The sequence below is a fragment of the Theropithecus gelada genome, chromosome 20 (assembly GCF_003255815.1).
Source record: "Theropithecus gelada isolate Dixy chromosome 20, Tgel_1.0, whole genome shotgun sequence".
Lineage (NCBI taxonomy): Eukaryota > Metazoa > Chordata > Mammalia > Primates > Cercopithecidae > Theropithecus > Theropithecus gelada.
Window position 1 is genome coordinate 60,694,495 of NC_037688.1, and position 12,633 is coordinate 60,707,127.

The 12,633-nt window shown below is 43.4% G+C and overlaps 1 protein-coding gene across 2 annotated transcripts in view; it reads left to right on the forward strand.

The window, feature by feature from the left end:
• Positions 1 to 12,633, forward strand: part of PALB2 (partner and localizer of BRCA2) — a 36,995-nt gene that overhangs the window by 19,944 nt on the left and 4,418 nt on the right. For both annotated transcript variants that reach the window (XM_025371257.1, XM_025371256.1), the window contains 2 exons: positions 6,250 to 6,337; positions 12,149 to 12,297. In XM_025371257.1, coding sequence (XP_025227042.1) covers positions 6,250 to 6,337; positions 12,149 to 12,297 — 237 coding nt within the window. The remainder of the gene's footprint in view (positions 1 to 6,249; positions 6,338 to 12,148; positions 12,298 to 12,633) is intronic.

Below are 12,633 nucleotides of genomic sequence, written 5' to 3' on the forward strand. Positions count from 1 at the left end.
GCCTGCCTCAGTCTCCCAAAATGCAGGGATTACAGGAGTGAGCCACCATGCCTGGCTAATTTTTGTATTTTTTAGTAGAGATGGGATTTCGCCATGTTGGCTAGGTTGGTCTTGAACTCCCGGCCTCAAGTGAACTGCCCGCCTTGGCCTTGCAAATTGCTGGGATTACAGGCGTGAGCCACTGTGTCTGGCCTGATTGTGGTTTTTCTGTCAGATACTATATACTTGTCTTACCAACAACATCATATTAATTGAGATATACCAAAAAAGGTCAGTCTGAGTAGAGTATTTAAAAATAAATGGAATTCTATTTTCAAAGATGTACACTTCTTTCTGCTTTTGGTTAGTGGTTGAGTAGCTTCTGTCAGACCAACTCTCTACCTTCGAATAACGATACACTCTGGACAAGATACAAAAAACAACTTTCTAAAAGCACCAGAAAGCAAAAAAAAGAAGAAACATACTGGAGGGGTTTCTCCCTTTAGGTGAAGGGAATGACACTAGGCAACGTTCCTATTATGGCTTTAAGCTAGGTGGCAAGGCCCACTCTGCTCACTGGGTGACTGGAAGCCTAATAGAAGATCTGTCCCGCTGGCTTAGAGAACTAAAGGACAGACAGAGTTCAGGGTGATCACAGCTGCTAGAAAGGGAGGGGAAAAGTCCTAAAAAGGAGAGAGCAAAGAAAAAAAAAAAGAACCCTAACTTCTAGCTATAATGTTTACCTAAATATCTGGTTGACCCTTTAAACTGGATGTGCATAGGTCAGAGTCAAAGCAGCTCAGGTGAGACTGAAAGAACTGAACTTCACTTTCGGCATTTGGAGTTCGAGTTCAGCCAAGTTAACTGTTTACTAGGACAGACAGACTTACAACCAAAAAAATCAGGGCCGGGCACAGTGGCTCATGCCTATAATCCCAGCACTTTGAGAGGCCAAGGCAGGCAGATCACCTGAGGCCAAGTGTTCGAGACCAGCCTGGCCAACAAGGGAAAACCCCATCTCTACTAAAAATACAAAAATTAACCAGGCATGGTGGTACACACCTGTAATCCCAGCTACTCAGGAGGCTGAGGCAGGAGAATGGCTTGAACCCAGGAGGCAGAGGTTGCAGTGAGTCAAGATTGCGCCACTGCACTCCAGCCTGGGTGACAGAGCAAGATTCTGTCTCAAAAAACATAAATAATTTTTTAAAGATCAATAGAACTGTATTTAAAAAGTACTTACCATATTATCTGGCACATAGGAGGTATTCAGTAAATGTTAAAATTTCTTTTCTAAAAATATTTTTAAAAACAAAAAACATCAGTGTTTTTCAGAGGAACCTAACAGAATACAAAGTTTTTGCAACATATTAATATCACTGGAACTAGGATACAGTCCAAAGTTACTCAGTATACAAAGAAAAGTGTGGCGTCTAAAGATACCCTGTCTCTACTAAAGATACAAAAATTAGCCAGGCGTGATGGTGTGAGGCTCAGGCAGGAGAATCGCTGGAACCTGGGAGGCAGAGGTTGCAGTGAGCTGAGATCGTGCCACTGCACTCTAGCCTGAGTGACAGAGTGAGACTCTGTCTCAAAAAAAGAAAAGAAAAAAGTGTGATCACACAGGAACCAAATTAACAAATTTGTAATAGGGAAACCATCACAGGAGTCCCCAGCCATCTCTTTTCTGACTACAGGGAGAACCATACCCAGCCACAGGCACTTTCAAGTTTAATTTGTATTAGGAGAATAGATCGATTTTGTTTCTTTTCTCAGAAGCCTTGTCTATTAACTGTTTCCTTGGGGCCAGAATGGGTCTTGGTAAGAGGAAGTTACGATATTAGCGTGACCACTACCCTAGCTCTTCTGTACCATCCAACCCTAACCATTTTTTGTTTTTCTTTTTTAAATACTGTGGTGACTTACAACGCTAACCTTCTAGAAATAAACTAGAAAAGCATGGCCCCTGAGAGAAACAATGTGCCCTTCCCACCAGAAAGCCTCTGAAATTTGGCTGTGTTCTGATCTGTCAGAAGACCCTGTTTTCAGATGTCCTGATGTCTAGGGCGGCACTTGGCCACTTGGAGCACATTCACCAGGGTTTCTACCCAGAGGTGTTATTTGAGGACGGTGCTCTTTCAGGAGTTGTCTTTTCTGTTCTTTCTGTTATTCCCATAGTCCACACCTTCATTATGTGTCTCCTGAACTGTTAAAATAATCTAGTAGTTTGTCTCCTTGCCATTAATCAATATTCAAACTTCGTTTTTTTTTATTTTTTATGTTTTTAGAGACTGTGTCTTACTCTGTCACCCAAACTAGAGTGCAGTGGCGTGACCATAGCTCACGGCAAGCTCAAATGCCTGGGCTCAAACGCAGGTCATTTTTTATTCTACTACTTTGTGAATACTCTTTCTTCCAACCATACCCTCATCCCTCAAAAGAAAACCTTTACGGGGACCATGTTTGCTTTCCTTCAGCTTTTATTTCCCCCATGCTCTAGTACAAAAATGTTCTCTCCAGCTCTGCCATTCTCCTTTCCTCCTTTTTTTCTTCCCATCCCTCAGTTCTACCCTTTTTCTATCGGTATCCTTTGGCATTTTGTATATAAGAGGTCACAAAGGAATTTGAGGTTGGGGAGGGCTTTCTTTCTGAAACAGTCTCACTCAGTACCCAGGCTGGAGTGTATAGGCATGACCATAGCTCACTGCAACCTCAAAATTCTGGGCTCAAGGAATCCTCCCACCTCAGCCTCCTGAGTAGCTGGGACTACAGGCGCACACCATCATGTCCTGCTAATTTTTAAATTTTTTGTAGAGATGAGAACTTGGTATGTTACTCAGGCCGGTCTTGAACTCCCGGGCTCAAGCAGTCCTCCCACTTCAGCCTCCCAAAGTGCTGAGACCACAGATATACACCACCATGCCTGGCTAATTTTTCTTTCCTTTTGTAGAGACAGGGTCTTGCTATGTTTCCCAGGCTGGTCTTGAACTTTTGGACGTAAGCAACCCTCCCACCTTGGCCTTCTAGAGCACTGGGAAGTTTGGGAGGGATTTCTATGCTTGGCTTCTAAGTTCCCCTTAGGGGATATTTTCAGCCCTACAGTTATATTGAGTTCTGTTGTACCATCCCAGCCTTCACTGATGTTTCCTTCTCCAAATTCATATTGCCTTGGTTGTTTTTTCGTTTTTGTTTTTTTGAGACAGGGTCTCAGTCTGTTGCCCATGCTGGAGTACGGTGGCATGATTATGGCTCACTGTCAGACTCAAGCAGTTCTCCTAACTCAGCCTCCTGAGTAGCAGGACTACAGACTTGTGCCACCACGCCTGGCTAATTTAAAAAAAAAAAATTTTTTTTTTACTTTTTTTTGTAGAGACAGGGTCTCCCCATGTTGCCTAGGCTGGTCGAGAACTCCTTAATGCAAGTGATCCTCCCACCTCAGCCTCCCAAAGTGCTGAGATTATAGACATAAGCTGCAGCGGCTGGCCTGCCTTGATTTTTAATTTAGTATTTGCTGCTTTGTGTTGTTTATCCTCTCTGGTTTTTGAAGATAGGTACCATTTCTCATATCTGTTCTTGGCACCTGCCTTAGCTTTATGTTTAGGGTAGTTACTCAAAGATGTATTAATCATATTGTCTGTCAAAAGCTACTTACTTACCTTTTGGGCTCTGTATAATTTTATACTTACATGTAATATTTGTTCTTATTTAACTCCTGATTTGTTAGATGTCTAAAGTGATTCATGTTATACTGAAGCGTCAGGTGGGTTTTTTGGAAACTATGCTGAAGGTCTAAATATTTCTTAAGTTTAATGTTTACAGTGAAGTCATACCAAATAAATGTGTTAAAACATTCTTAAATGCTGAGAGGCCAGTGTGTAAGGAAGTCTTCCTGTCCATATTCACTGAGACATTTCATTTAATATCTTTCAAACATTCAGTAGATATCTGGGTCTCTACTTATGTCCCATTCTCTGTGAGAGATGCAGAGATGAATCAGATATGAATTCTGGTCCCGGGGCCCCTATAATCTAGTAGGTAAATAAGATGCCTTTACAATCAAATCCTACAATTTCACTACAGTTCTTTTTACAATTCACACAAGGTCAAAGTGATAGATTTGGACAAAGTGATTTGGGATTTGAGGAAGGAACAATGACTAAATACAGACCATGTATGAAACTCTGTAGGACACCCATCTGGTGTCCCTGATAGGAGGAAAACCTTGCATATGCACATAAAAATTTAATTTTCCTTCTTCAGTTTTTTATACATAGTACTTGGCCCATAGAATTCTGTATTTGTTGAGTGAATACATGATACAGTATTGCCAGTAGTATATTACATACCAAATGAGGTATATGGACAGAATTAAAGGAGAGGAGATGACTGTGGACTGCTGCAGTCTCAAGTGGGTTCATGCAGCTTGGAGGGGGTGGGATATAACTAGGCCCTAAGAAATGGATAGGAATTCATCAGTAACAGGGATGGGAACTGTTCTGTAATGGGCAGCAGGGAGTTGGGGGAGCAGGGGTCATTGGAAGGCATAGCTTCAGCAAAGGAAATGCATGGTATGTTCTTCAAGCAGAAAGATTTTAGGAAATGGAGCAATGAGTGATAATGTAATATTGCACTACTGAATTCATGAGAGGTATAAATACCATTAAAATGAACCTGGGGGCTGGGCGCAGTGGCTCACGCCTGTAATTCCAGCACTTTGGGAGGCCAAGGCGGGTGGATCATCTGACGTCAGGAGTTCGCGACCAGCCTGGCCAACATGGTGTACCCCGTCTTGACTAAAAATACAAAAATTAGCTTGGCGTGGTGGTACGTACCTGTAATCCCTGCTACTCAGGAGGCTGAGGCAGAAGAATTGCCTGAACCCAGGAGGCGGAGGTTGCAGTGAGCCAAGGCTGTGCCATTGCACTCCAGCCTAGGTAACAAGAACAAAACTCCATCTCAAAAAAACAAACAAACAAACAAAAAAAACACTTGGACTTTATACTGTGGCTAATGGGAGCCAACTGAAAGTTTTTCATCAACAGAGTAACATGAACTGGGTGCAGTCCCTTAAACCTGTAATCCCAGCACTTTGGGAGGCTGAGGTGGGAGGATTGCTTGAGCTCAGGAGTTTGAGACCAGCCTGGGCAATATAGTGAAACCCTGTCTCTACAAAAAATTAAAAAATTATTCAGGCATGGTGGCATGCACCTGTAGTCCCAACTACTTGGGGCAGTGAGGTGGAAGGATTGCTTGAGCCTGGGAGGTTGAGGCTACGGTGAGTCATGATCACACCACCACACTCCAGCCTGGGCAATGAGGCAAGATCCTAAGCTCCAAAAACAAAAAAGTAGAGTATCATGACAAAGCAGTTATCAATGTCACAAATCCTTAATAAAGCTGGGGAGCAGGTCAGGTGCAATGGCTCATGCCTGTAATCCAAGCACTTTGGGAGGCTGAGGCAGGCGGACCACCTACAGTCAGGAGTTCAAGACCAGCCTGGCCAACCTGGTGAAGCCCTGCCTTTACTAAAAATACAGAAATTAGCCGGGCATGGTGGTGGGTGCCTGTAATCCCAGCTACTTGGAAGGCTGAGGTAGAAGAATTGCTGGAACACAGGAGGTGAAGATTGCAGTGAGCCAAGTGAGCCAAGATGGCGCCACTGCACTCAGCCTGGGTGACAGAGTGAGACTCCATCTCAAAAAAAAAAAGAAAAGAAAAGAAAAACCCACTGGGGAGTGATTCCAACAAACTTTATCTTTTTTCTTCTTTATATGCACCCCTCTCTCTTGATTCCACCTCAGTCCTTCCTTCTATCCATCATTTTGGTCTAGCTGTAGTATAAATACATGTAATAGAGATATAATTATAAGTCTTTTTTAGGTGTAGTCTCTTGCCCTACCAAATTTGGTTTCCTGGCCATTGTCTTCCATGGAAAATTTAGACATAACAAGACGTGTCACAAAATCATGATACTGCTATACCATGTGCCTGATTTCAATACCAGGTTGAATGAGATGATGAAACTTTCCTCATGGAATTTGGAGAGATTTATCCCTAGGGGCATAGTAGATTTAATCTATCAAATTAAACTATTAGCAAAATTAACCCACAGTTCTACTTTTACCTAAATCTATGACTGAACAAAACTAAGGAGCCCTTAGTTTTTTCCTTGGTCACCTCCTAAAGCATGCTATGATTAGTAAGAAAATATTTTCTGAAAACTGGTTTGTTGGAAGAATATGATCAGCTTATTTATTTTTGTTATCTAAGGAATTTAAAAACTGGTCAACTCTTGAAAAAGATGCACATTGATGATTCTTACCAAGCTTCAGTCTGTCACAAAGCCTATTCTGAAATGGTAAGTAATGACTGGTGGGACCACTTTGTGTTTACTTTGCGTGTTACTGTTGGTCTTATTAAGTGAGAGCGGTACGTCATAAGTAGTAATGAACAAGCCTTCCCTGTGGCATCTTTTTTCAAAATTGGATAACGATGTTTGTCCGTTCTTGAAATTTAGGATGAAAATAAGTGTTGGTACAGTGATTGCTTAGTAAATTTTCTGGCTATAGGACCTGTGGGCAAGTATTTATTTCTAGCTGTGGATTTGAACTGAGAACTATTATGCCTGTTATCAGACTTGACTCCCAACCACATCACCGTGATTAAATAGCCTTAGGAAGGATGATTAAATGATCCCAGAAATACTTTTTTTTTCTTTTTGAGACGGAGTTTCGCTCTTGTTGCCCAGGCTGGAGTGCAATGGCACGATCTCAGCTCACTGCAACCTCCGCCTTCCAGGTTCAATCAATTGTCCCGCCTCAGCCTTCCAAGTAGCTGGGATTACAGATGCCCGCCACCACGCCTGGCTAATTTTTGTATTTTTAGTAGAGATGGGGTTTCACCATGCTGGCCAGTCTGGTCTCGAACTCCTGACCTCAGGTAATCTGCCCACCTCAGCCTCCCAAAGTACTGGGATTACAGTGTAAGCCACAGTGCCTGGCCAGCGTGCTTTACTCTTAGGCTTTAGTCTTCTCATACAGAAGCAAATACAGTTACTCAGCTGTTGTACAAATAGTCTTGGCTAGTGGGTACAAACATACAGTTAGAACTAAATAAGCTCCAAGATTCAGTAGCAGAGTAGGATGACTGTAGTTACCAACAATGTATGATATATTTCAAAGTAGCTAGAAGAAAGGATTTGAAATGTTCCCAACACACAGAAATGATAGATTCTCGAGGTGATGGGTATCCCAGATACCCTGTCTTGATCATTATATACTCTGTGCACATAACAAATACATGTACCCTATAAATATATAAAATATTTTGTATTAATAAAAAAAAAAATTTTTGGGAGGCCAAGGTGGGTGGATCACCTGAGGTCAGGAGTTTGAGACCAGCCTGGCCAATATGGTGAAAGCCCATTTCTACTAAAAATACAAAAATTAGCTGGGCGTGGTGGTGCACACCTGTAATCCCAGCTGCGTGGCAGGCTGAGGCAGGATAATCGCTTGAACCCGGGAGGCAGAGGTTGCAGTGAGCCGAGATTGCACCATTGCACACCAGCCTGGGCGACAGAGCAAGACTCCGTCTCAAAAAAAAAAGAAAAAAAAAAAATCTTAGCCTGGGCAACATGGCAAAAACCCATCACTATAAAAAATACAAAAATCGAGACCATCCTGGCTAACCCAGTGAAACCCCGTCTCTACTAAAAAAATACAAAAAACTAGCCGGGCGAGGTGGCGGCACCTGTAGTCCCAGCTACTCGGGAGGCTGAGGCAGGAGAATGGCGTAAACCCGGGAGGCGGAGCTTGCAGTGAGCTGAGATCCGGCCACTGCACTCCAGCCTGGGCGACAGAGCCAGACTCCATCTCAAAAAAAAAAAAAATACAAAAATTAGCCAGGCATGGTGGTGTGCAACTGTAGTCCCAGCTACTCAGGAGGCTGAGTTCAGGGCATCCCTGGAGCCCTGGAGGTCGAGGCTGTGGTGAGCCATGATCACAACACTGCACTCCAGCCTGGGCAACAAAGTGAGATCCTATCTCAAAAAAAAAAAAAAAAAAAGTCTTGGCCTGGAGCAGTGGCTCATGCCTGTAATCCCAGCACTTTGGGAGGCCGATGTGGGCGCATCATGTGAGGTCAGGAGTTGGAGACCAGCCTGGCCAACATGGTGAAACCCCAGCTCTACTAAAACTACAACAGTTAGCCAGATGTGGTATCATGCACCTGTAATCCCAGCTACTCAAGAGGCTGAGGCAGGGAGAATTGCTTGAACCCAGGAGGCAGAGGTTACAGTGAGCCAAGATCACACCACTGTACTCCAGCCTGGGCAACACAGTGAGACTCTGTCTCAAAAAAAAGTCGTGACTCACAGTCTGGTTACCATGGGAAAGTAGTTGTCTAGGAGTAATGAATAACTACTTGAGTATTCACCATTGAAGCTGTGAGCAGACAATAGCAGCAGGCTCAGCATTTGTGTAGAGACTGACTTGCCTGGTGATTATGGTGAGAGGATCAGCATCCAGAGGCTCTGAACACAAAGACTGCATCTTTCCCTAGCCTAGTAGGATCTGAGGAATTGAACTTAAAAGTTGTGTGATCTTATGTAATCCATTACATAATCTTGAGCCTAACCTTTCTCCTTCTTTAAATGAGATACTTGTGGCCAGGTGTGGTGGCACATGCCTGTAATACCAACTTCTCCAGAGGCTGAAGTGAGAGGATCACTGGAGCCCAGGAGTTCAAGGCTGCAGTGAGCCATGATGGCACCACTGTACTCCAGCCTGGGCGATAGAGTGAGACCCTGTCTCAAAAATAATAGGCCAGGTGCAGTGGCTAATGCCTATAATCCCAACACTTTGGGAAGCCAAGGCAGGTGGATCACCTGAGGTTGGGAGTTCAAGACCAGCTTGGCCAACTTGGTGAAACCCCGTCTCTACTAAAAATACAAAATTTACCTGAGTGTGGTAGTGTGCGCCTGTAGTCCCAGCTACTAGGGAAGCTAAGGCAAGAGAATTGCTTGAACCCAGGAGGCGGAGGTTGCAGTGAGCCAAGATTGCGCCACTGCACTCCAGCCTGGGCGACAAGAGCAAAACTCTATCTCAAAAAATAATAATAATAATTAACTAGGCCAGGCATGGTGGCTCACGCCTGTAATCCCAGCACTTTGGGAGGCTGAGGCAGGTGGATCACCTGAGGTCAGGAGTTTGAGACCAGCCTGACCAACATGGTGAAACCCTGTCTCTACTAAAAAATACAAAAATTAGCCAGGCATGGTGGCGGGTGCTTATAATCCCAACTACTCAGGAGGCTGAGGCAGGAGAATCACTTGAACGTGGGAGGTGGAGGTTGCAGTGAGCCGAGATCGTGCCATCGTACTCCAGCCTGGGTGACAGGGCAAGACTGTGTCTCAAAACAAACAAACAAAAAAACAACAACAATAGATAGATAGATAGATAGATAGATAGATAGATAGATAGATAGACAGATAGACTGACAGTTGAATTCATCAGACAGACTGACTGACAGTTGAATTCATCAGACAAACTGACTGACAGTTGAATTCATCAGACAGACTGACTGACAGTTGAATTCATCTCTAGAATTCAACCTCCACCTCCCAGGTTCAAGCAATTCTGTGCTTCAGCCTCCTGAGTAGCTGGGATTACAAGTGTCTGCCACCACACCCAGCTAAGTTTTTTGTATTTTTAGTAGAGACAAGGTTTCACCAAGCTGGCCAGGCTGTTCTTGAACACCTGATCCACCTGCCTCAGCCTCCCAAAGTGCTGGGATTACAGGTGTGAGCCACCACGCCTGGCCTAGAATTTACTTATTAAACATTTAAATAATGTTAAACCTTTTATATTACAACGTTAATACCCACTTGAGATTAAAACATTTCACATAGACATGTGTAAGATAGTAAGTAAAAGTTCCCCATAAAGCCAGTCTTCAGAAATAATATTTTATGCTGGGCTCGGTGGCTCACACTTGTAATCCCAGCACTTCGGTAGGCCGAGGCAGGCATATAACGAGGTCAGGAGTTTGAGACCATCCTGGCCAATATGGTGAAACTCCGTCTCTACTAAAAATACAAAAATTAGCTGGGCATGGTGGTGCGTGCCTGTAGTCCCAGTTACTTGGGAGGCTGAGGCAGAAGAATTGCTTGAACCCAGGAGGCGGAGGTTGTAGTGAAACGACATCATGCCACTGTACTCCAGCCTGGCGAAAGAGCAAGTCTCCGTCTTAAAAAAAAAAAAAAAAAAGAACATTTTATTATTCATTTCACTGTTTAGTGCAGGGATTGATAAACTTTTCCATATATGACCAGATAGCAAATATTTTCATAATCTCTGTTATAAATACTCAACTCTGCCATTGTGGCCCCAAATCAGCCATAGACTGTATGCAAATGGCTGGATGTAGCTGTGTTCTAATAAAACTTTATGGAGACTGAAACTTGAACTTCATACATTAATTTTCGCATGTCAGAAAATGTTATTCTTCTGATGTTTTTCAGCCATTTCAAAATTTGAAAAACATTCCTAGTTTATTGGCCATGGAAAAATAAGCACTGGGGCCAGGCATGGTGGCACACAGCTGTAATTCCAGTGCTTGGAGAGGCAAAGGAGGGAGGATTGCTTGAGGGCAGGAATTCGAGGCTGCAGTGAGCTGATTATGCCACTGCACTCCAGCCTAGGTGACAGTGAGACCCTGTCCCCCGCAAAAAAAGTGTTGGGCTAGATTTACCCAGTAGGCCATAGTTTGTCAGCCTCTTCTTAACTGTATAGCATTTAACATTTTTAAATCGTCAGGTTTTTTTCCCTTTCAGAGATAGGTTCTCACTCTGTCATTCAGGCTGTAGATCAGTGGCTAACTTTTAATTTAATTTTTTTAGACGATGAGGTCTTCAGCTATGTTTCCCAGGCTGGTCTCAAGCTATCCTACTGCCTTGGCCTCCTGAGTCACCTCAGTTGTTTTCTAAATATAAAAATATTTTATTTTCATTAATAAATTCAGTCATTCGGCTGGATGCCATGGCTCACGCATGTAATCCCAACACTTTGGGAGGCCAAGGCAGGCGGATCACGAGGTCAGGAGATCGAGACCATCCTGGCCTACATGGTGAAACCCTGTCTCTATTAAAAATACAAAAATGAGCCAGGTGTGGTGGCACATGCCTGTAATCCCAGCTACTGGGGAGGCTGAGGCAGGAGAATCACTTGAACCCTGGAGGCGGAGGTTGCGGTGAGCTGAGATCGTGCCATAGAATTCCAGCCTGGGCAACAAGAGCGAAACTCCGTCTCAAAAAAAAAAAAATCTGTAAATATATGTGTGTGTGTATATATATATGTGTGTGTATATATACACACACACACACACACACACAGAGTAATATTATTATTAGAACCTATAATTTTAAAGCCAGGAGAGATCTTTAACACATTTTCCCACAGAAACAGCCACAGGTGATGGTATCTTTTTTTGGTCACCCTTACCCTTAATAGAGAGTAATAGTGTCAGGGTTTTAAATAGGCTATTGTGGGCTGGTCTGAGAAACCAGCCACCACATACAAGATTGTTTTTATGGGAAAACATGTTCTGAATGTTCAAAAACCAATTTACAAATGAATATTTCTAATTTGGGCACTCCCTGCACATGTATGTCCTCATTCTCTCTTTGCCAATATTTCCCCAAATGATGAATGGCATGAAATGTAGTACTATCTAAGGGAAAGGAAATTGATGAATCAGATTCATGCCTGGCAGGACTGGCTAAAACAAACACTGGGAACCGGAAGCAGGAGAAGCTAAAGCCAGAAGTTGGCTGAGCGCGGTGGCTGACGTCTATAATCCCAACACTTTGGGAGGCTGAGTTGGGAGGATCCCTTGAGGCCAGGCATTCAACAACAGCCTGGGCAACACAGCAAGGCCCTGTCTCTAATTTAAAAAAGAAGCAGCAGCAGCAGCAGCCAGAAGTCCAGTCCAGTAATAATCTCAACAGTTCCTAGATGGCGGGGAAGAAAATGAAGCCAGTGGTTAAATCCTGGATACTTTAGAGCCTATTGATCATTGCTTTAAATGTTTGGTTTTTGTCTCTGCCAGATCTTTCTTTTTCCTGACATACTCTTGACGGTCTATTTGGATATTTATTTTTCTCCTAAATTAGGGGCTTCTGTTTATTGTCCTGAGTCATCCCTGTGCCAAAGAGAGTGAGTCGTTGCAAAGCCCTGTGTTTCAGCTGATTGTGATTAACCCTAAGACGACTCTCAGTGTGGGTGTGATGCTGTACTGTCTTCCTCCAGGGCAGGCTGGCAGGCAAGTGTGCATAACTGCTACTTCGTGGGTGGGACATTCTGAAAGGCACTGTGCAAACCCAAAATCTAGATATTTTTGTGTCACTTGGAAGAATGGAAAACATGAAATACTATAGGTCATGATAGGAATATTCAGAAGTAGGATGAAGGTTAATGGACTTGAGTCAAACACCAGTTTCCCTGCATCCTGATCTCTACTAGTATGGGGTTATATCGGTTTTTAATAGTGTTTATTTCAAGCCCTGTTTTTTCCCCTAAGGAAAATATTTTGGCAGGGCATGGTGGATCATGCCTGTAATCCCAGCACTTTGGGAGGTCAAGGTGGGAGCAGAGCTTG